Raw genomic sequence first — 25,615 nt, 5'->3', positions numbered from 1 at the left:
GTTTCAGGCAAATGCCGGGATGGTTCCTTCGAAAGGGCACGGCCGATTTCCTTCCCAACCCTTCCCTAACCCGAGCTTGCGCTCCGTCTCTAATGACCTCGTTGTCGACGGGACGTTAAACACTAACCACCACCACCACGAGTAATTCTGAACAAGATTTTTTGAAAAAACTCTTCGTGTAACATAGAAGTTCCGGAAGCAAGGTAATAGTAAATAATAATAAGAACACAAGTGACTTTTAATTTTCTTCTGTTCATTCCCGTTCAAAGTGTTGTTGTGGTTCCACATATTTAACCGACACCCATTCTTTCAAAAATGATCTTCAGCTTGTTGACGTAGTGCTTCTTGTGGTTGCGATACGTACTGATTTTTGCATATTCACACTTCATGTAAACGCGGAATTCTATCTCGTTGTCCGACCCAAGTTTGTTGATGACATAACTAACGTATTTTCCCAGTAACTAGTTAATGGCGTTGGTTTTTAATTTCGGAAAGTACGTCATGTCTGGTCTCAGGAGGAGCGATGGCGTTATATATTCCGTCAAGGATCTGGTGAGAAAGGCGATTTCTTGCCTGATCCAATTCCAGTTATTCACATTGCCGCCACAGGTGAATCTGTGGATGAGTGTATCCACTAGATTGCATTTTCCACAAAGGTGTGTCTGGTTTAACCCGATGCCATATAGTCTCTCGTTGGTGCTGATGACATTGTTAACTGTTTTGTACCATGCGGAAATAGCGTCTGTAGATAGCCCGGCATAGTTGATGTTCCGCCATACAGCTTTCCAGTCACAATTAGGGAATTTGTTTCAATTTTGTTTCTGCCCTCATTTAACTTCCTTTCAAGTATGATGTCACGCGCTGTGATACGTATGTTGCTTCTGATTTCGTCACTAAGATAACTTGCTTCGAGAAAAAATTTCCTCACCATACTGCAGACGGGCATTAATCCTTCGCACATCAATCTTTTTATTTATTTATTTATTTTTTTGCATCATAAACTTTTCACTTAAGGGAAGAATTGAACCAAAGACATCTAGTTCCGCAGCTGCTCACGCTAACCACGGGACCACGGTGCTCCTTACCACGGGACAACGGCGCTCCAGAGCTGATACAATCATTGATGTTGCGTATCTTGAGCATGGACTACTCAGTTTATATATTTTGCTTTTTTGTCATAGTTCCACACAACTTCTTCCTGTTCTCTCGATTGATCTGTGTTCAGTTTTTCAAGGCCTACCCACTGTGCCAACTTATAACTAAATCTTGTCAGAACAAGTGTTGAGTACTGTATACAACCACACATTCAGAGTGGGTTCAGGTGTGGGCGGTCGCTTCTTTGCAGCGCTCCCGTCGTCCGCGAGCTGCAGCAGCCGGCGCAGCACGGTCAGCAGCAACGCGGCCACCGAGGTGCAGCTGCGGTCGCGCCGCAAGGCGGCCAAGATGCTGGTCGCCGTCGTCGTCATGTTCGCCCTCTGCTACCTGCCCGTCCACCTGCTCAACATCCTCAGGTATCAGAATGAGATTTTCACTCTACAGCGGAGTGTGCGCTGATATGAAACTTCCTGGCAGATTAAAACTGTGTGCCGGACCGAGACTCGAGACCTTTGCCTTTCGCGGGCAAGTGGTCTACCGACTGAGCTACCCCGTACTCACAGCTTTACTTCTGCCAGTACCTCGTCTCCTACCTTCCAAGCTTTACAGAAGCTCTCCTCCGGAACTTGCAGAACTAGCACTCCTGAAAGAAAGAATATTGCGGAGACATGGCTTAGCCACAGCCTGAGGGACGTTTCTAGAATGAAATTTTTACTCTACAGCGGAGTGTGCGCATCCCCCAGGTTGTGGCTAAGCCATGTGTCCGCAATATCCTTTATTTCAGGAGTGATAGTTCTGTAAGTTTCGCAGGAGAGCTTCTGTAAAGTTTGGAAGGTAGGAGACGAGGTACTGGCAGAAGTAAAGCTGTGAGGACGGGGCATGAGTCTGGTTGGGTGGCTCAGTTGGTAGAGCCCTTGCCCGCGAAAGGCAAATGTCCAGAGTTCGAGTCTCGGTCCGGCACAGTTTTAATATTCCAGGAAGTTTCATCCTCAGGTACGTCCGCATAGTAGGGTGGTGTGCGGTGCTGCTTTAACGTCGCCCAATCCTGTCGTGGCGCGCAGAGTGCAACACACAGTTCCACGAGGGCCGGGCTAGTCATAGCAACTCTGGCTATGAAGCTGCGAACTGTAAGCGTATTCCACCGTCTCGTTCTCTTCGTTTGCCAACTGAAGAGCAACCTTCAACTGATGAACAAAGAGGTCGATTGTTGAAATCAGAACTCTACGAATACTGGTTACTTGATGATAGCCCCCAATTTCGACTGCACATCAGGTTGGATTCCTCCTACACGTTGGTCAGTGGGCCTGAAAATGGCGTAATGGAACAGCAAACCCGACCACACAATAAATTGCATTCAAACCAGAGATAGCTGAAGGTCGTCTTAATTTTACATTGTCCCTCAACCACTGGAACCAGGTTGGTAGGTACTCAGAGAGCGAACACGATAAGGTTATGTTTGTGGATTGGGCCATAAACAATTACTGTGAGTTGCACAATCAAGCCGGCCGCGGTGGCCGAGCTGTTCTAGGCGCTTCAGTCCGGAACCGCGCGACTGCTACGGTCGCAGGTTCGAATCCTGCATCGGGCATGGATGTGTGTGACGTCCTTAGGTTAGGTACGTTTAAGTAGTTCTAAGTTCTCGGGGACTGATGACCTCAGATGTTAAGTCCCATAGTGCTCAGAGCCATTTGCACAATGAAACACACAACTTTATTTTTCTAAGAACCACTCATTTACACATTCCTTTAAGAGATCGCAATTAAACAATACGGCTGAAGGCTTAGTTAAAGAATTTGAGATGCTTTCTGGGCTGAAGGCCCAAAACCACACCAAAAACAAGAATGGCTGAAGTCCTGCCTCAGAAATCAAAAGCAATTAAAAATAGAAGGTAATTAAAAAAAAAAAACATGCAATTGAAAACAATTAGGACTGAAGCCCTACACTACACGTCTGAAGAACAACTATAATTAAAACACATTAATAAACAATTTTTCTAATCAAGAAATTTTCTTTTTAAACTTACAACAGAATGGCCAAAAGCCTAATTAAAGAAATATTAACTTATTGTACGGCTGAAGGCCACAAACAAATTTGAAACAACTTCTGAAGACCTGAACCACAAGTCAGACAAACAATTTAAAATAAACCCCTTCCTTCTTATAAAAAATTTTCCTTTAAAGAATACACGCGGTTCAAGGCCTTATCAAATGGGGTTTACGGTAACCCTCGGCTGAAGGCCACACATAGCACATCGAACAACTAACGGGTTAGGATCTGGATTACAAACTATTTCAGATAGAACAAATTTTAAGAAAAAAAATTAAAGAAAAGCAATCTTCAAAATTTTAATTTAACACGGCTGAAGGCCTTTATGTAAAATTTAAGAGAACTGAATTAATATTTGGCCGAAGGCCTCGCACAATACTTCAAACTAAAATGAAAATCACAATCTAAAACAAACAGAACAAGTGGTATTCAAAAGTGTTCCACGGGTCGGCCTGAGAAGGTAGCTCAAACGTAAGGTGAGGTGAGACAAGCAGCCAAGAGTTGAAGTTAAATAATCGGATGACAACCAAAACCAGTGACGGCCCAAGTACCGACGAACAATTTAACCAATCCCTTTCCGTCCGACCAACGTCACAACGATCGAAAATATCGGCCGAGGACGAGGATACGAACAGCATTACTTCTTCAGAAATTGCCACTTAAAAACAGCCATTCTAAGCAAATATGAACGAAACAACTGAAATCGCTGTGAAACTACACGCCGTGCCGGACAGCATCAACACGACGAGGAAAGATACACTGCCGGAAAGGTACGCTAACGACCAGGGCAGATAACTGGGGCGTTAACGGCCACAGGGCAGAAAATATCGCTGGTGCACTTCACTGGTAAGGAACAGTCAATTTAATAATTATCACAATATAGGAAGACGGCTGAAAGATTTCACTGACCCCAACACATCATACGTTGCTGCTAGTCCGAATGGTCCAGGGACCAACAACCCGCAAATGAACGAAGAGATGTGACAACAGTTGAGGCTTCAAAACAGGTTAACTGATTACTCAACTTCAGTGTCCAGCTTCGTGGGCAACGAACTTTGTCGCTCTCGCAGCTAGTGCCTCACGAACCGACAGCGCATGCACGCCGCCAGCGCTCCTGGCCTGCCCTTGCGCCGCCGAGAGTTCCTCGCTGATCCGTCCCTACCGATTGACTGCCACACACACCACCTTCAACCAGCTGTCCCACCAAAGATAGTATGACAGTACTGCTGCTGCCACTCAACAAGGTAAGCCAGATCCTTCGTTACGCCACTCGATGTGACAAAATGCCAAAGATCAAACGGCATGAACGCGAGCCGCACATGGCTCAACCACTTTGTTCGAAGGTGGACTTGCAGAGACTAACATGAGTCGAGTGCTAACCCTATCTGTGTTGTACTTTTCGTAATAGCAGCATTCCGATTGATGGATAAACGGAATAACCTACCTTCGTAAAATGTTGTTTTGAACCAGTTATTTGTTGTACAAATGTGTTCACAAAGCACTGAATGGAGATGGATATGAACACATTTTACAGCATTGTGTACTGTGGACAGTTAAGAAATAGTTCGAAGACGATGGCTGTTCTTATTAACATGACAATGCACCCTGTCATAAAGGAGCATCTATTAGGCAATAGTTTGTGGATACTATCAGACCTGAAACGGACTGGTCTGGTCAGAGTCCTTGATGAACCCAGTGGAATATATCTGAGGTGAGTTGGGACGTCGATTTAGCTCCAGACACCTGGTCCCAAAATCACTACCATATCTAGTTTCGGCTCTTGAGGAAGGATCGGCCTGTGCGGCTGGTCCCGGCGGAGGTTCGAGTCCTCCCTCGGGGATGGGTGTGTGTGTTTGTCCTTATGATAATTTAGGTTAAGTAGTGTGTAATCTTAGGGACTGATGACATTAGCAGTTAAGTCCCATAAGATTCCACACACATCTGAATATTTTTAAAGGATGGGCTGCCATTATTCTAGAGGCGTTTAGATACTTCATTGAAAGTGTATCCAGGAAAATCCAAGTCATCGTAAAGCCGAAGGGTGAGCGTATCCCCATAATAATGTAACTAATAAATGTCCGTTTCCTTTTAATCTAATAGTGTACTCGTATATCAAAACGGCCCGAGTCAACTTTTAGTGCGGCTTGTGGTTATCAGCCGTATTTTACAATAAATATTGGAATTCGACAACATCAAGAGCTTCTCAGGAGGGTAGTTTCCCTGTCAGCGATGAACAAGGATGCAGAGACAATAATATTTTAAGATGTGCTTAATTTTTTTGATGTTGGTGAATTTGGCCGTGAGCTAAGTAGAGTTGGTCGGTTTTCTCAGGGGCAGAAGGGTAAGTAGCGCAGCCACTGAGAGGTTAGGCGACGTCAGAAGGGGAACTTACTTTCGTTTGTTCTTCAATAGTGAATAACTCATCTGCATTTGCGACTTTCACCGATCAGGTGCTATGGTACAAATTTCAAATGGAAGTAATGGAGATTCTTGAATGCGTATTATATAAATGGTGCTCTTCAAATACTATACATACACTGACGGAAAAAACCGCAACAACAAAAAACTTATTAATGTAGGGTAATGAAATTTTCGGAATACATTTGTCTAGATACCATATTTAAATGATTACCATTGCAAGATTACAGGTTAATGCAAGTCCAAAATAAGCCATTGAAAATCTGAAATGCGGGTACAATAATAATTGGTGTAACTACCAGAAAGTTAAATGCAAGGAAGAGATGCTGAGTACGACTTTGTACACAACGGTAAGGAGTCATCGGGTACAGAGCCGTGTGGCAACTGTCGCCGTAGGAAAGATGGACAGGAGCAGAAATATTAGCGAACAAGTAACACGGCAAACAGAAGATTCACTTGTATTTCTTCAATTGAAGGAAAACTCAGTGTAAATAGAGCAGCAAGAAATAGAGTCCCGCTATCACAATGTACACAAGACGAGGTATCCTTGCCCTAAAGTACAGACGGTGATGAAGTAACCGCGAGCAGGCGGGGTCTGGGTAGCATCACTTTGCGGAGCGTCTCCGAGAGCGAGTGGGCGTGACCCGCTGCCGTCTATCATCCTATATTACGGCAGCAGAGGGCGGTCGTTGTACCGAGCCGCTAGAGGCGTGGGCCAGCGGGCGTGCTACATTGGATCTGCCGGATCCCGCAAGACCGTTACTGGTGTTTCAAGTAAACTTGCACTTCCGTTGCTATGACGCCAGTGGGGTGCATCAGTACTTGATACCACAAGCAAACGTGCATGCATTGTGTTGCACAGATAACGAGTGTCAGGTTGTGGGATGGAGGTCCCTGCCTGTTGTACTTGGTAGGTCAGTACAAGGACGGTTGGTGCTGTTTGCGGATGACCCTGGAGTTGCCGTCTTATAATGTCCCACAAGTGATGGACTGGAGACAGATCCATTGATCGAGCAGGGCAAGGCCACATATCGACACTCTGTAGAGCATGTTGGTTACAACAGTGGTATGTGGGAGAGCATTGTCCTGTTGGAAAACACGCACCTGGAATTCTGTTCATGAACGTCACGAAAAAGCACAATAGGCCGAATCATCAGACTGACCTACAATTTTGACGTCGGGGTGCGTGGGATAACCACGAGAGGGCTCCTACCGTCATACAAAATCGCTCGCCAGACCACAACTTCAGGTGTAGGTCCAGTGTGGCTAGCACACAGACACGTTGGTTGCAAGCCGTTAACTGGCCTTCTTCTAAACAACACAAAGCCATAACTGACAGAAAGGCAGATCCAGCTTTCATCAGAAAACATAATAGATCTCCATACTCTCCTTACAGTGAGATCTCGGTTAACATCACGTGAAGTTACAAATGGCGGTGGTTTGTGGTCTGTGGAATGCACTCTATAGGGCGACTATCTCGGAGCTGTACTTTGAAGTGACCAATTTGTAACAGTTCGTTGTGTCACTGTGGTGCCAACTCCTGCTCAGGTTGCTGCTGCGGACGCAGTACGATGCGCCATAGCCATTCGGCGAACAAGATGCTCTTCACTCTCGGTAGTGCAAGCAGTCATGTACAGTGGCTACATTTCTGCCGAGTTTTTCTGCAAAACGGCAGAGGGAACATCCAGCTTCTCGACGTTGTTGAATTCAGTGCGTTGTTGATAATTGTGTCATTGTCACCTTAAAAGCATTCATGACTAACATCAACTCACCAAGTCCAATGTCATAGGAAACTAACGCTCACGACCGTTACGGCAAATAAACTCAGGCTCATAAATTAAGGATAATGCTGATAAATGGTGAAACAACGCTCTAGTGGGCGGTTTGCGAGTTTAAATCACCTCTGGGTATGACCATGCGGTGCATCTGACCTGCGGTCGCTGCACAGTGGCGCTGGCAGCAGTCCACATACGCAGAGGTGGGTTGGTGCATAGAGTACGGTGCAGGGAGTAAGTTTGTAGGCGTTTACAGACTTTGTAATGGTGACTGTGTGTTGAAAATGGCTCAAAGAACACATATTGATGACAAGGTGACAATGACACAATTATCAACAACGCACTGAATTCAACAAGGTCGAGAAGCTGGATGTTCCCTCTGCCTTTTTGCGGAGGGGTAGAATACTAAGGCGATTGGAGGCTGGTCAAACACAGCAGGTGGTAGCACGGGCCCTCCGTATGCCACAAAGTGTGATCTCAAGATTATGACAACGATTCCAGCAGACCGGGAACGTGTCCAGGCGCTACAGTAGGGGACGTCCACAGTGTAAAACACCACAAGAAGAGCGATATAGCGATATCTCACCATCAGTTCCCGCAGACAGCCACGGATTACTGCAGGTAGCCTTGCTCGGGACCTTACCGCACCCACTGGAACAGTTGTCTCCAGACGCACAGTCTACAGACGACTGAACAGGCGTGGCTTATTCGCCCGGAGACCTGCACGGTGCATTGCACTGACCCGTGGCCACAGGAGAGCCCATAAAGCCTGATGTCAAGAACACAGCACATGGTCATTGGAACAGTGGCCCCAGGTTATGTTCACAGACGTGTCCAGGTATAATCTGAACAGTGAACCTCGCAGGTTTTTCTCCTGGCGCGAACCAGGAACCAGATACCAACCCCTTAATGTCCTTGAAAGGGACCTGTATGGAGGTCGTGGGTTGATGGTGTGGGGTGGGATTATGATTGGTGCACGTACACCCCTTCATGTTTTTGACAGAGGAACTGTAACATGTTAGGTGTATCAGGACGTCATTTTGCACCAGTATGTCCACCTTCTCAGGGGTGCAGTGGGTCCCACCTTCCTCCTGATGGATGATAACGCACGGCCCCACCGAGCTGCCATCGGGGAGGAGTACCTTCAAACAGAAGATATCATGCTAAGAGTGGCCTGCCTGTTCTCCAGGCCTAAAACCTATCGATCACGTCTGGGATGCTCTCGGTTGACGTATCACTGCACGTCTTCAAATCCTTACGACACTTCAGGAGCTCCGACAGGCACTGGTGCAAGAAAGGGAGGCTATACCCCAGCAACTGCTCGGCCAACTGATCCAGAGTATGCCAACCCGTTGTGTGGCCTGTGTACGTGTGCGTGGTGATCATATCCCATATTGATGTCGGGGAACATGCCCAGGAGACAGATGCGTTTTATAGCACGTGTGTTTCTGGACGGTTTTCTCAACTTATCACCAATACCGTGGACTTACAGGTCTGTGTCGTGTGTGTGTTCCCTATGGGCCTATGGTATTAGCGCCAGTTTTGTGTAGTGCCACGTTGTGTTGCACCACATCCTGCAATTATCCTTAATTTATGATCATGAGTGTATTTGAAGTGAAGTTAGTTTGCATCCTGTTGGTGGCACTATTAGCGCCACTCTTATGCGACTGGCACGAAATGTGAATAGACATCATCTTTCAGATGTAGAAACACGCCTGTCTACTTTTCGGTTACCTCCCGCAACTCCTTCTTGGTGTTGCGATTTTTTCTGCGTCGGTGTATTTGGAGCAAGGAATATAAATTAAATTAAGGTAGTTTCAATAAAACACAATGAGTTAAAAGAAGAATTACTCTCAAGACTATTAGTTAGCATTTGTGAGCATGCTTCATAATCCATAATGCATTTAAATCTAAGTGAATTACTGTTATTAATCAGTTAATCATCTGCTCACACAGACAGCACACCAACACTTCGTCAGGCACTTACAGTGTCACAACATTGCGATATCGCTGAGGGTGCAGCATTCGGAGGTAGTGAAAAGGCGACAAAAATTATTACCAATAGTGCTCACTTTTTACTTGGGAGCCGGCAACCAATTTATCGCCACATTTCTGTAGGTAGTCTACTGGGGCTCATAATATCTTAGTTTAGGGAGGTTACCAAATAATAATAAAACTGGTACATAAACGGCCCGAGTTACCGCCGCGCGATGTCAGTATCGGTTCTTGGACAAAAAATGTTGACGATCATTGGTGTATATGGTCAAATGCGTGTGAATTACTAAGGGACCAAACTGCTGAGGTCATCGGTCCCTAGACTCACGCGCTACGTAAACTAACTTACTCTAAGGACACACCCATGCTCGAGGGAGGGCTCGAACCTCCGGCGAGAGGCACCATGCAATCCGTGACGTGGTGCCTCTAACCGCGCGGCCATTCAGCGTGGCGTGGAGAGGTGATTCACCTCACGTGCAGAATTAATCATGAGACACGTTTGTACAAAACTGTTACCGTCTTCGCTGAATGTCAACTGAGGGAGCACTAGACAACGCGTTTGGTACAGTAGTAACAGACTGAAAAAATGTCAGTTCACCATTGAAATACTGAATTTTTTGATTGTTACTTAAGTTCTGTTCAGTATTATTACTCTATATGACAATGATCTTTCCAAAAAGTTAAAACGATGATTCTATAATCTGTGTACTTTTCACAATTCTGATTGCATTCTTATCCACTGTCAGATATGCTATCTATAGTGCATTGGCTTCCATATTATTACACGTCTGTTCTTACTACTTTAGTAATTAACAAGTTCCGCCCATCCCTTAAAGTATGTATGCTAATATCGACATATACTGAAATGCATAAACTATACTGAAATATATAAACTACTAAAAAGTGGTTTATATATTCCTGGAATTATGAGATACCTTTGATTATTGCTTAAAACATAGGTCAGAAATTGTTGTCACTTTCCTGGCTTTCGTAGAAAAGTGAAGCAATTAAAGAAAACAGCATAAAAATACAGAATTTCATTTTACTATTCTTTAACTTTGCTCACAATATTTACTCCTTCAGTATGTACCCGTGAAATTATTTTAAGCGAGGTTAGGAGTTAAATGTCCTACAGTACGAAGAGATGACTCAGTCTGGTTCTCTGCGTGCACAGGTACACCATGGACATTCCGCAGAATGATGCGACGAGCATCATTTCGATGCTGTCCCACTGGCTGTGCTATGCCAATTCAGCAGTCAACCCCATAATCTACAACTTCATGAGCGGTGAGTACAAACTTTTTTTCGCCTTCATTGCAGAAACTGAAATGGCCTACCGTATTTCTGATTTCTGACATTTTCCTATAGTTCACCAACAACGGTTTATGAGAAAACGAAAGGCAAGACTGAGATTCACTCAAAGAATCTTAGGAACATGTGTCTCATCCATGAAAGAAATTACCTAAAAACGTTTGTAAGACTGATTCTTGCTTGCTGCCTTCGCAGGTGGGTTTAATCGAGTACGTAGAGAAAATTCAACGGGAGGTTGCGTTTTTCCTTCGGAGATTCGTGGAGCAAACGCGGGAGTGCTTGAGATTTTCCTAACAATGGCAGACGCTTCGAGAGTAGTGATGTGCATAGGGGAGAAGATAACTGTTATTGTTTCGAGATGGGAAGTAGCCTTGTGGGGCGGCGGATAAAAGTTTGTAAAAATAATTGTAGACTGTAGAAACATTTCCCGGCCGATGCACCATATGTGGGGCGGCGGATGAAGTTTTGTAAAAATAATTAATCTAATTGCTGGATAAACGCTTGCGTGTTGAATCAGTTTCTAGCTTTTTGAATGTTGTTATTGCTGTCTTTTGCCGTTCTCAACACTGGCTCTCTATTTACTCCGTGACCCCCAGAAAGTGATTTAATAAAACTTGGAGCCAGTAAATAGATATCCTAGTGCCCACTTTACCTGAGAATGTTCTTATAGCTGCAGCTTATAGCTCTGAGGAATTAGGAGATTGTCCGGGATTTCTAATCAAAAACGGTTTTCCAAAATAGTTGAGTATATTCTGAAATTCACTAATAAAAACCACAAGTATCCCTACAACCTAACTAACAGAACAATTCAGAGTCTAATGCGCTGATGCAACTATAAATGTCCGAATTAAATGTTAAAAAGAATGCTCGCCACAATTTGATGAAAATATTTCATCAAACGCCACGCTAAATATTTGGTAGAATGACTGTCCCGCGACGGCACGTGAAAATACGACAAAACGCAAACTGAAGCTAGATAATGAAAATCATTCCAGAATTAACACTTCACATAAAATGTTTTCATGGTTCCGCATATCTCTAGTAACTTAATACGGCACCCGAGGCTGTTTGTAGCAGATACACTGATGCGACGCGACTACCGACACAGATGGCGTGTCATTCAGCGTCTGGAGAGAACTGGGGCCTTGCTTCCTCGCGCAGTGTTCTTATATATAAAGCCGCGGTGCGGACGGCGAAGGGAACGCCTGATCTTTCCGGCTCTCTCGACTAGCCGCTGGGCTAGTAACGCACCACTTCAAGTTACATAATAATTTATAGCTTCTTTTGCTGATGGCCGATGAAGCTCTTAATTTAAACGTGCATTCAGCACGCAGGTAAGTATTGATAATAAAATTTTGACGTGGCTAAGTTAAATACTTTGGGCGAGAGAATTAATTAAATTACGCTGCACGCAGTAGATGAGCTCTGAACTGGCCCTTTTGAGATCCGCTATCGCTATAATTTTATAGGTATTAAAAAGAAACTTTACACATCTTCATAGTCATAGCGGACCTCCAACCTATTTAAATCTAAACAACCTAGCCTTATTTATTAACCTACTTAATCTATCTTGCTTCCTTCAGTTTTGATACGAAAACCACAAAATCATGAATTTCCACTAAAATCTTAATATGTGAAATCCAAAGTACTGTTTTTATTAAATCATTATGAAAGATGAATCTAAATATAAATTTTGAAGTCTCTAGCTCTTTTCTGTTGCGCCAATGATTTTTTCAGAAAAACGTCCAAATTTCGAAAATGACTTAAGTTATCGAACTGATATTCAACACACATTAATTTAGTATTATTCCTGACATGCCAGAAAAGTTTTAGGTCATTTGCTTGATTTTTAAGGTATTGCGCAACATTTATGACGTCAGAGCTAGTTACAGCAGACTGGCTGGCACACACTGGAAACTGATGTGAATTTACTACAGCGTGAGTAGGCTGCTTCCCTACATCACCCTCTACTTAAATTTTTTGTTTATGAATGTTAATGAATGAAAAAAAAATGTAATTACAAAAAGGGAAGCAAGAGTACAGTTTAACTCCCTATGAAAAAATCAAAATTGAAATATAAACCTGTAGAAACATTAAAAAAAACTGATTACCTACATTAATTATTTAAATTGTAGGCATGTTCACTGCCTTTTAAACAATGTCATTACTCAAAATTTTAAGCAAAGTCAATGAAATATTTTGGCATACATATTGCCTTAGACAAACAAACACATACAAATTGAAAAATTATGAAAATCTTAGATCCATTAAATACATTTTTACATACACAAATTCAAAGAAAATAACATGACACATAAACAGATGATTATCTCTTAGCAGTCTTTCTAAACCTGAAAGAAAATTCCACAAATAATTTTTACACACGTGGTTGTAGCCGCTTTGGCTGGCGTCCTACACTTCCATTCACAAGGGTAGAGGAGGGGAAGTTGCTATGGTGTGCGTCCTTCTCGATCACTCTAAATTACACGGGGGAAAGGGGAGGGGTCACTGTGAGTTGTGTCCAAGTCACTCCACGCTTTCACGCAGCTACCAGGCTGCCATTATCTGGTTTGTCCTGTAGAACAAACAAAAAGAGTGCCTCAGACTCTGTTCACTTAATATCTAAGGGTGGGTCACAATGAAATGGGGATATATACATTTTATCCTTCAGTATGTTGCTGGAACAAAGTTAACAGCACCTTTCTCAATTTTACTCTTACGGTTACTTAACTGTCATAAAATCGGTAAACAATTGACTCAAAACGCCGTTAGTCACGTACCAGAGAAAATCTATGCTCCTAAGGCATACAATCATAAATCATATTTAACATCAATTTATTATTTCTGGGCCGGAACACTGAACCAATGCTCGGTACATTCCGGATACATTTGTATTTTAAGCACTTAACTGACTCATTTTTGATTACCTTATTCTTAGAGATAGTATGAGTATGATTAGTGGTTGTTTTCTCAGCTTCATTGTACATGTGAGTAACTTTTGGTAATAGTACAGTTGTGAGTGTTCAAAACACACTACGTTTAGTTGACTACAAAATCCACTTACTGGTTCTCTGCTGCTGTCAGTTCCATATCTGCAATTAGGTACTTACTTACTTTGAAGTGTATTTATGCTGAGCTAAAATAATGTTTCACGTCTGTCAGTATGTTATTTATTTATTTTGCTAGTGTATGTACTTATTTAACACTCACTCTATTAATATTTAAAGCATAGGATAGCACATTTATTTCATATTCATAGTGTATTGCAGTTGATTAGTTTGCTCACGTGGCAATCCATTTCCACTCGACCTCAGGTAGTCTCTCGCGGACCTACCACTAAACTGCCTCAAGTAATTATGGACGAACGTAATGCTAAATTCCTTAAACCTATAGGACACCATGAGCTGCTCTGTCTCATTTAACATAAGGGTACCTATGGTCGCATTCACGCCTCCAACTCATAACCTCAATACGTGTAGGTGTATCCTGTCACACACTACACTAAAATAATGGCCAGCTCCAACCTTATAAATACTTCAGGGACGTGTCCTTCACGTCTCAACCACAAACACTGCTCAATTCTATTACACTGCCTTTCCTTGCTACATCAGGTGAGTTCATCCTTACAACTTATCTGCATATTTTTCATAACACTAAGCAATCTCTTTTACTATTGATTAGTTAGCTCTACAGCATACAATATGTTTCACTGCCACTGTTCACTGCCTGTACATGAATTCATATATCTCTTTAAATTACTGTTGGTGGACCATTTCCAATAAAACAACACTTTGTACTTACTATAATACCAGGGTACTATACATAATTGTTACTCAAATACATTTGTATCTTAATTACGTCATACTTCTCTATTGTTTGTCACTATTAGGTTTGTCACATTAGGTATTTTTTTTGTCACTAATCGGTAGATAGAATGGTTACATAACTCATGGCTTGTTAGCCATGACGGAAAATTTTCATGTCTGGAAAGAAGAGGTCGAAATTTTTGTGGATAGGAAAGATGAAGAATGAGTGAGACCTGAAATGGAAAGAAGATCTCACACAGCTGGGACTGCACAGCTGCCACACTGTGTAGAGGTTACAGAACAACCTCCTCCCTACAGCATTCATTGGTTTAATGCTGTAAAGAAGAGTTAGAAAATTTAGGTGGATAGAAAAGATGAAGAGTGAGTGAGATCTGAAAAGGAAAGAAGATCTCACACAGCTGGGACTGCACAGCTGCCACACTGTGTAGAGGTTACAGAACAACCTCCTCCCTACAGCATTCATTGGTTTAATGCTGTATTGACAGTCATAACGGAAAATTTTAGTATTTGGAAGAAGAGGTCGAAAATTTTAGTGGATAGGAAAGATGAAGAATGAGTGAGACCTGAAAGGGAAAGAAGATCTCACACAGCTGGGACTGCACAGCTGCCACACTGTGTAGAGGTTACAGAATAACCTCCTCCCTACAGCATTCATTCACTACCTATGAATTTCTTTAGGTCGATCACGTTCCTGAGACCTAATAGCTTCTTACTTTTTGGGTACTCCAGCCTATATGCATTGGCATGTGGTTTTCCTATTATCCTGAAAGGTCCTTGGTATACAAACATGAATTTCTTTGTTTCTGCATTTACTTTCTTTGATTTTTCTTTGGTTTTGACAAGGACTAATTGACCTATTTCAAAGCTAGTAGGTACAGCTTTTGCGTCATGACGCTTCTTCCTTTCCAACGCTCTTTTTCTCATATTAGCCCTAGCCTTTAGTTTCTTCTCGTCTGTGGATATTTGCGTTAGAATAGGGAATTCTACCATATCTGCAATCACATTGTGCGGTTCTTGGCCAAACATCAATTCACAAGGTGCAAAACCAGTTGCATCATGTCTTAAGTTGTTAATTACATTCTCAAAATACTTAATGTGCTCTGCCCAACTTGAGTGTTTCCGAGCACAATAAGTTCTGCAAAGCCTATTTAATTCCCTCATAATACGTTCACTCATATTTCCTTGGGGGAAATACGCAGATATTTTCAGATGTTTCACGCCGGCCTTATCTAGACATTCCTTAAATCTATCAGAAGTAAATTGAGGTCCATTGTCAGACAGCAAATTCTTCGGAACGCCAACGTTCACGAAGAAATCTTTTTCCAACTTTTCAACCAATGTTTTTGCATTTGCTCTTTTAATTGGATATAGCTTAACATATTTACTGAATCCATCCACCACAACAAAAACATGGGTGCAACCACCTCTCGAAACAGGAAGAGGGCCAAACAAATCACAAGCCAGTAATTCTAGGGTTTCAGTTGGCTCTGCTGAATGCATATCCCCTTGTATTCTGGTGTTGGCAGCACGGACTTTCTGGCACACTACACACGATGCTAGACGCTTGGCCACACGGCGGTACATGTTGTCAAATACAACCTTCTCTTGTAATTTTGCAATGCACTTCTTTGCACCGTAGTGCCCATACCTCAGGTGTACATAGTCGATTAGTAAGTTTACATGTTGTGAGGGAAAGCACAGCTTCCACTCAGAAACACCTACCTTCTTCCTTCTAAACAGAATACCTTTATGCAAACAATAGTATCGCGAAACCTTAGGATAGCTCGCATTTCCTAAATAGCTCTTCACTAATTTCAGTTGGTCATCTGCATTCTGCTCACGTCTCAAGTTCTTAATCACTCTCTTTAATGCACTTTCTTCCTTTACTTCGTGCAATGCAAACATTCGAATTTCATTTAGGTCTATTGCTGTAATTCCCGCGTCATCACAGAGCTCCGCACTTCTAGATAACCCATCAGCTACCTGATTGTCTTTCCCTCGAATATATTTAACCTCAAGGTCAAACTGCTGGAGATACAATGACCATCTTATCAAACGAGCATTCCTCAATTTACAGGTCTTTAAAAAGGTCAATGCCTTATGGTCACTGTAAACTATTATCTTGTGACCTAATAGATACTGCTCAAACTTCTGTACCCCAAAAACAATTGCTAATGCTTCCAGTTCTGAGATGCCGTAATTTCTCTCTGCTGCCTGTAAAGATCGACTGGCGAAAGCTATAGTCTTGTGCACTTCTTGTTCGTTCTCTATTTCTACTTGGAATATCTCCACAGCTATACCATAGCCACTAGCATCAACAGACATACAGAAAGGTTTTTCAAAGTCAGGATGATGCAAAATTGGACTATTAATTAACGATTGTTTAAGCACCTCAAACGCCTGTTGACATTCTGCTGTCCAAACCCAAGGGGTATTCTTTTTCAGCAGGAGGTGAAGACAGGGAGCATTAAAAGCCTGATCACTAACAAAACGCCTATAGAAGCCGAAAAGACCGAACATTGATCTCAACTGCTTCTTGTTTCTGGGAGCCTCAAATTTTTCAATTACTGCTAGCTTGCCTGGGTCAGGCAGAATACCTTTTCCACTTATCCTATATCCCAAGAAACCTATTTCCTCTTTAACGCACTCTGTCTTTTCAATCTTTAGTTTCATGCCACCTTTCTCAATAGCCTCCAACACTTCCTCTAATAAAGCTATGTGTTCTTCCCAGGTAGGAGTTGCTATTAACAGATCATCTACGTAAACTGTTATTTTATTGCTTAAAGCTGGTCCTAAAACATGGCACATCACACGTACGAAGGCACAAACAGAGATATTAAGTCCGAAAGGTACCACACGGTATTGGTAACAAACTCCTTCGTACAAGAAAGCTGTGCATTTCCTTGAACTTTCCGCCAGTGGCAAATTCCAATACCCACACGTGATGTCCATGGACGTTAAGAATTTTACTCCCCGGAATTTTTGCAGTAACTCGTCCATGTTCTGCGGTCTATCACTTTCCCTAACCACTATTTCATTCAATCAACGAGCGTCCAAGACCAATCTGACACTCCCGTCTCTTTTTGGTACAACAACAAGAGGATTATTGTATTCACTGACCGCTTTCTCAATCACACCCCACTCCAGCATTCTCTGTATCTCCTTTCGAACCGCCTCCTTCCTTGCTACATGTATTTGGTATGGCTTCCTGAAAAACACTTGGCCGGGTTTCACTTGTAATTGACATTCATAACCCTTGACTATGCCAGGTCGATCCGAAAATACCTTATGATGCCTTTTCAGAACCTGTCTCAGTTCTTCCTTCTGATTGGCTGAAATCCTATCGATTTCCTGCAATTTAGTTTCTATTTTGTCTAAAATAATTGCTTCTTCTTCTTCTTCTGTATTCAGCTTATTGTTATTAAGATTAACACCTTCGTCCCAATACCTCCTATTTTTCAGAACTCGTATAGGCAGCTCCCAAGTTTCATGATCAGTTATTACATGTTTATCACTAAAAGGTACTATAATTACTCCGGTTATTGGCAAGACCATTTTTAACTGGCTTCTTTCAAAATCAACAACACTCTGATATTTCGACAAGAAATCTATGCCAATTAAAACCTCAATACTGAGATTATGTACAATTAAACATGGATGATCAATTAAATTACCATTAATGTTAAAGGGTAGTAAAGCTTCTTGCTTTACCGTTTTTGAAACCTTGCCAGTAGCACCAATTATTCTTAGTCCTGATACCCTCATTACTGTAAGCTTATCTTTACCAGGTAATGCATCAAAGAAGGACTGAGATATTGCACTCACCTCACTTCCACTGTCTAAGAGACAACGTACATTGATACCCAACATATTCACTATTATTATAGGGTGGCTTATTCTAGGTTGTACAGGTGGTTCCTCAGATTCATCTAGTAGTTCCTTTTGGATTTGTCTCCAACTAAAGTGATCAACATCTGTCTTCATTACATTTAGGTCACAGTGTGTAGGGGTTTCCTGAATTACATTTTCAGCTACCTTTTCCAGTCGGTCTATTAATTTTAAATCGAAACACCGCACGACTTCATTACATTTAGTTTGCTGAACATGACCCAAATTACTGTAGTCTGAGCGATTCTGCGCCTCCAGACCGGGCATAACATTAGTTACAGCTAAACCACTTTCACCATTATCGTCGGTTTCCTTCTCAAGTGACAACTGGTCACAGCTACTGGGTTCATCGACCCTCAACAGCCTACCCTCTACATTCTCACTTACCTCTTGTCCTAAATCTATTAGTACATTATCAACATCCTGCACAGGCACTTTAGATAAGAGCACATCATCCTCATCGTAAATATAAGCATGAATTTCTTCTGCTTCTTCACCTGTCAATTCAGTATTTTGTAGCTCCTCCCTATCATTACACTGCTGCGCCTTCTCTTTCTCTTCCCACTTAGAAAGCGTCTCTAATACGGTATCTATCAAATACTGTGAGTGATCTAATATTTCTGTTGTATCCTTAGGTGCTACCGACTCTTCATCCACATGTTCAGTTTGAGTATTCTGATCTGTCTTACCAATTCCCTTAACTACTGGCATAGGAAAAGTAACCGCCTGGTGAGCGCCAGTGTCCTCATAGACGGGAACTAGTTTTCCTGCCTCGGCCTACTGCTGTTTCCTTTAGTTTCATTATAGTTGACTGGCACAGCATTACTTTCCGTACTGTTGTTTACATGCGTATTTCTGTTTGGAACAAAATTATTATCCCTTGGACGCCATTGTTGGTTCTGATAATTATTTCCCCAATTCCTACCTCTCTTAGGATGACGAACACCTACTGTTCTGATGTTTACATTGCCATTTTGCTCGTTCCTAAAATTACTATTATTATTATTGGCATTTCGGTTATTACGTGCTTGCTCCTCATTGGCAGCAACACGTTCTACACGTTCCAAATATTCAATGAAACGATCCAGATTGTCTCTAGGGGCTGATATAATTCTAGTTTGCCAGTACCATGGCAGTTTGGCTTCCAGACCTAGTATAATCATTTCTGGTTTTAGCTTTTCCGCCAAATGTGACAAACGTGAAATCCATGACCTAGCAAACTCTTTAATAGATTCCTTGCCTGCATTGAAGCGTTTTCCACTCCAAAATTCTCTCAACACTTCATTTTGCTTATTGCTAGACCAATATTCATTAATAAAAGCTGTTTTAAATTCCGCTAAAGTTTTACATTTCAACATAACATCAGCTGACCAACGCATGGCGTCACCTGCTAAATGGCTTCTAATAAATGAGATTTTCTCTCGCTCAGACCAAGTTGGTGGAATCACATCTTCAAAATCGTTCCAGAAATCTAGCGGGTGGATATTTTTATCTGGATCGAACCGCAAGAACTGCCGACACCCGATAAAAGCGGCGTTTGCAGCTACAACTTGTTGTATACTACCATTACCAGAAGTTACTGAAGCTACTTTACTCTCAATGTTAGCAATGTTAGTACTTATATTTTCTACTTTCATTTCAACATTATCTACTCTTTGCACAATATGAGTAGTGTCAGTTTTGATTGCTTCTACTTCTGCTTGACATATGTTTACTTTAATATTAACGTCTTTAAATCTATCTGAGCACAGTTCAGATTCCGCCTCGATCTTTTCTGTTAACTTGTGCTCCAGCTTGGCATCTTCCATTTGGAAGTCTTTGCGAACCTCAGCAACTTCGGATTTAACTGTTTTATACATTTCAGAAAACTGTTGAGCAACCTTTTTCTTAATATCCTCATGATTGCAATCAATTTTGTAATTCAAACTGTCTAGATCCTCTTTCAACTTATTGCAACCAGCCTTGAAGGTATCGTCCATTACCTCCAATCGTTTATTAAAATTTGTTTGGCTGGCCACAATTCTGTTATTTACCTCAATTATATCCGATTTTAACTCAGCTGTCATACTAGCATTACTGGCTGCCATTTTTGCATTACTGGCAGCTATTGCTTGTAATATAATATTTAAATCAACAGCCCCAGCATCTTTGGGTTGCTCAGTAGCTGGCTTTTTATCACACTCAGGTGACGAAAAACTAGCTCCAATACCAGAATTATCAAAACTAAATGAAACTTCTGATTGATTAGTCATATCTAGCTGCTCCTTCTTAAACTCTACCATCTCTGATGACTGTTTCATTTTTAATTCATCAGAGAAACTATCATCCAATAAATTTACAATTTCTACTTCCCGCTTTACTACAGGGGTCTCTATTATTGAATCATTGCCCCTTCCCACACTACTGTCAGGAGACAATACTTCATGTTTCACTTTAACATTACTACTTTCCTGCATATTTACACTTGAACCGTTGTCAGGATTTACAGTTCCGTCAACAGACATAGGTTCTGATTTAAGTTTAACCTCAGCTTCTTTTGCCTGTTCCATCGCCGACAGTCTTTTAGTGCAGGTTAGTAAAATTTTTAACAGCTTTTCACTTAACTTAGTTCCTTCTGCATGACGTATGTCGTTGCCGGCGCGGCGTACCAGGATTCCTGATGCGACGTGGCACGTTGAACTGCAGACAGCTCTCCGACGGATGTTGTGTGAGTGCGTGGCCCGCAAAAGCAGGCTCTGCGCCGGCTGCTTCAGTGGACGACTGCGGTGCGGTGAGACTGGCTTCTCGCGATGCCGGCAGCACCGCTAGACTCAGTGCCAGCTCCGTCAATCCAGATGCGTTGTTAATCCAATTGCGTCGTCCACATGCACACGTAACACATTCACTGTTCTATACTCAGTTGCGTGTCGCATTTCACTCGCGAATCCGAATAGTTAAAAATCACTTTCACTTAGTTGTTTCCCGGCCGATGCACCATATGTGGGGCGGCGGATGAAAGTTTGTAAAAATAATTGTAGACTGTAGAAACATTTCCCGGCCGATGCACCATATGTGGGGCGGCGGATGAAGTTTTGTAAAAATAATTAATCTAATTGCTGGATAAACGCTTGCGTGTTGAATCAGTTTCTAGCTTTTTGAATGTTGTTATTGCTGTCTTTTGCCGTTCTCAACACTGGCTCTCTATTTACTCCGTGACCCCCAGAAAGTGATTTAATAAAACTTGGAGCCAGTAAATAGATATCCTAGTGCCCACTTTACCTGAGAATGTTCTTATAGCTGCAGCTTATAGCTCTGAGGAATTAGGAGATTGTCCGGGATTTCTAATCAAAAACGGTTTTCCAAAATAGTTGAGTACATTCTGAAATTCACTAATAAAAACCACAAGTATCCCTACAACCTAACTAACAGAACAGTTCAGAGTCTAATGCGCTGATGCAACTATAAATGTCCGAATTAAATGTTAAAAAGAATGCTCGCCACAATTTGATGAAAATATTTCATCAAACGCCACGCTAAATATTTGGTAGAATGACTGTCCCGCGACGGCACGTGAAAATACGACAAAACGCAAACTGAAGCTAGATAATGAAAATCATTCCAGAATTAACACTTCACATAAAATGTTTTCATGGTTCCGCATATCTCTAGTAACTTAATACGGCACCCGAGGCTGTTTGTAGCAGATACACTGATGCGACGCGACTACCGACACAGATGGCGTGTCATTCAGCGTCTGGAGAGAACTGGGGCCTTGCTTCCTCGCGCAGTGTTCTTATATATAAAGCCGCGGTGCGGACGGCGAAGGGAACGCCTGATCTTTCCGGCTCTCTCGACTAGCCGCTGGGCTAGTAACGCACCACTTCAAGTTACATAATAATTTATAGCTTCTTTTGCTGATGGCCGATGAAGCTCTTAATTTAAACGTGCATTCAGCACGCAGGTAAGTATTGATAATAAAATTTTGACGTGGCTAAGTTATATACTTTGGGCGAGAGAATTAATTAAATTACACTGCACGCAGTAGATGAGCTCTGAACTGGCCCTTTTGAGATCCGCTATCGCTATAATTTTATAGGTATTAAAAAGAAACTTTACACATCTTCATAGTCATAGCGGACCTCCAACCTATTTAAATCTAAACATCCTAGCCTTATTTATTAACCTACTTAATCTATCTTGCTTCCTTCAGTTTTGATACGAAAACCACAAAATCATGAATTTCCACTAAAATCTTAATATGTGAAATCCAAAGTACTGTTTTTATTAAATCATTATGAAAGATGAATCTAAATATAAATTTTGAAGTCTCTAGCTCTTTTCTGTTGCGCCAATGATTTTTTCAGAAAAACGTCCAAATTTCGAAAATGACTTAAGTTATCGAACTGATATTCAACACACATTAATTTAGTATTATTCCTGACATGCCAGAAAAGTTTTAGGTCATTTGCTTGATTTTTAAGGTATTGCGCAACATTTATGACGTCAGAGCTAGTTACAGCAGACTGGCTGGCACACACTGGAAACTGATGTGAATTTACTACAGCGTGAGTAGGCTGCTTCCCTACAGCCTCAATTATATATATTGTAAGCTGGCTTTTAGAGCGTAGATATAGCTCGGGATATACTGGTTATCTGCTGAGAAGATGGTGCTTAGATGGGAACTGTCGGTTATAGTTGCGCTCAAGATTTGGGAATTATTTGTTTTTTGAGAATGCTGAGATTTAGAAGACAACACAGATTGACATTTTCATCTTCAATTCAAAAACAGAATTTTTTTGCAACCTTACCTTGAATACGCAATGATGATAACTGTGATGGTTCCTGGTAACTGTAGATAGAAATTAATACGTGAGAAGTACTGGAGAGACTGTCACATGCAGAATGGAAGATAGATATAGATTTATGATTGATCTAATTGTTTCTATATGGAAATTAGTAAGATTTCAGATAAGCAGGACAGGTGGAAGTAGGTCGTAATTGGTAGGATAGATATGGTTCACGGCCATTAATCTGGTAGATGGGGTAAGTCCTGGGATAGGATTTGGAGTATTTGGAGATGTTCGATATTTGCTTATACTGATTTATGCGTAGATAATTCTTCATTGAGTGTCAGTTCGAATTGTTTTAGAGTGTACGTCTGTTAATTGTGAGGTAAAGGTCCAGAGGACCGAGTGTACGAAATGTTTTTTCCTAATATTCTTGCTTGGATTTTTGTACGTTTGGTTGGCTGGTATAGTTGGCTACAGATGGATGTAAAATTGTAGGAGTTGAATGAGATCACTGAATGACAGGACCCAAAGGCTAGCATGTGGAATGGATGCGTCGATTTCTTTTTTTACTTATCTGGTTTTTACACAATGCGTCGGTGAGATGGCAGCGAGCAGCGATTTTCAGCCTTTATGTAAGATAACTGAATAAATAAAAACAATGAAATGGTGGCATGTCTTATATTCAGAATTATAAGGATGACGGTAAATTATGCTTCTGATAATATTTCGTAGGTGAGTTGTTTGGATGCGTGCGCGATTGCAGGTGAAGGGATTAAGAGAGGATGTGGTGTGCGTTTTGGGACAGGTCGAGAGAAGGGATGTAGGTCGTAAGAGGCGATTAGCATTAGAGATACGCAGGACAAGTACGGATTGGAACATTCAATGGGGGCTAGTACCATTGGTCTCACTAGGAGTTGAAACATTTGAACTACAGTAAATGGAGTCCTTGAGAATAATGAGGCATGGGTTGGACACGAAGGACATGACTGTAATCCGCAGCTCGTTTAGAAACTACTGTATGACGACATCGGAGCAATTTCTTCGTAATACGGTCCTGGGGGAAGACAGCTATCGGTGGATTTCGAAAGAATAAATACATTAATAATACATGACTCATTAAAGAGAGATAATGTAATGAGAGTTAAGCCTTACTTGCGGCTTAGATCAAGACGGGATGGAGCCAGCAGACGGAGCCCAGTGCAGTGTAAACTTCAGAGCAATGATTGGACATTTGGCTCGCGGCCCAAGTAAAACGGGACATACACAGATCATCCTAAGTTTAGCTACGCAATTGTACGGTCTGTCACGATAGCGCGGTCGTATCGCATGTAGTGGTCTGCAAAACAGCGGATAATTATAGCGAACTGTGTCCACAGGCGACGGAACTGCGTGTCTCCAGATAGTCTGCTAATATTAGCTGGTTCACAGGGAAAATAAACACCCGTATCTCCCTTTCAAGATGAGGTAGCTGAGGTAGAATTTACAGTTACCATCACAGTACTTCAGTGTCTTCTAGATTACACCATGTACTGATACTGATTTCTATATTCACGATATCAGCGTCAAAATAGCAGTCGTCAGACGTCAACACACAATGTTACGTAGGAGATACGGGTTTGGATTCTTCCTTTTTTCCTATAACAGAATTTGGCGATTATAGACCGCTTGGAACCTAAGACAAAGGTACAATTTTTTTCTTGCCAGAACTTCTTCGTTCGTTGGCTGATAACCTGCCTCTGTCCATTTGGCATCACCCTCCTAGTTTGTAAATTTTTTTGTTGGTCAGGAAATTTTGCAGTATTGATCAGTAACCTGAAACATTTGCTGTCCTGTACGGTGTCTCCTTTGACTTAAGTTTTCTCAAGTTCCTTCTTATATTCCAGGCATTCTGTAGTGTTTCTAATTTGGAAATGAATTTAAATTTTTTTTGGTAGTCTGTACATTCTGTAACTATAAACGTAAAACAAATTCCTTATTAACATAACATAAATCTTAATTTGTTCTATCAGTCAGGAATTCTGTTGTTCTAACATGCCTAGCCAATGGCAAATTTGGAAAAGTAAATACCAATCTCAGGTACGTTCAAATTATAATTATGGCTTTTATCATCATCATCATCATCATCATCGTCATTTTTACTGTTAGGCTCTTCGAGCTGTTCTGAATTTAATGCATCTTTGCCTCAGCCTTCCTGGGTCTCTTCGGCAAATAAGTCTGCCACTGCTATTTTTGGAATCCTTAAATTGTCTATTCTTTGTAAATACTATTCCGATTTGCTTCCACATTCGTCCAGCATTACCAGTCTTTGTAAATGATTCCGTACGTCCTGGCAAGGAGTCTGTCACAGTAGTGTACTATGGAATTTCAGTTCTGTGGCTATTATATGACCGTGATCTTTAATGTCCACGTTTCACTACCATACAGAATAACCGGCACTATAATGAACTGGTACAGCTTCAGTTGCGTCTCGGTCAGCTATGTTCTCAATGTT

The 25,615-nt window shown here is 41.7% G+C and overlaps 1 protein-coding gene across 1 annotated transcript in view; it reads left to right on the top strand.

Moving 5' to 3' along the window:
• Positions 1-25,615, top strand: part of LOC124620015 (orexin receptor type 2-like) — an 87,669-nt gene that overhangs the window by 35,040 nt on the left and 27,014 nt on the right. Inside the window, exons 4-5 of the mRNA XM_047146681.1 lie at positions 1,365-1,511; positions 10,504-10,616. Coding sequence (XP_047002637.1) covers positions 1,365-1,511; positions 10,504-10,616 — 260 coding nt within the window. The remainder of the gene's footprint in view (positions 1-1,364; positions 1,512-10,503; positions 10,617-25,615) is intronic.

The sequence above is a fragment of the Schistocerca americana genome, chromosome 6 (assembly GCF_021461395.2).
Source record: "Schistocerca americana isolate TAMUIC-IGC-003095 chromosome 6, iqSchAmer2.1, whole genome shotgun sequence".
NCBI lineage: Eukaryota > Metazoa > Arthropoda > Insecta > Orthoptera > Acrididae > Schistocerca > Schistocerca americana.
This window is presented reverse-complemented; position numbering and strand designations above follow the sequence as displayed.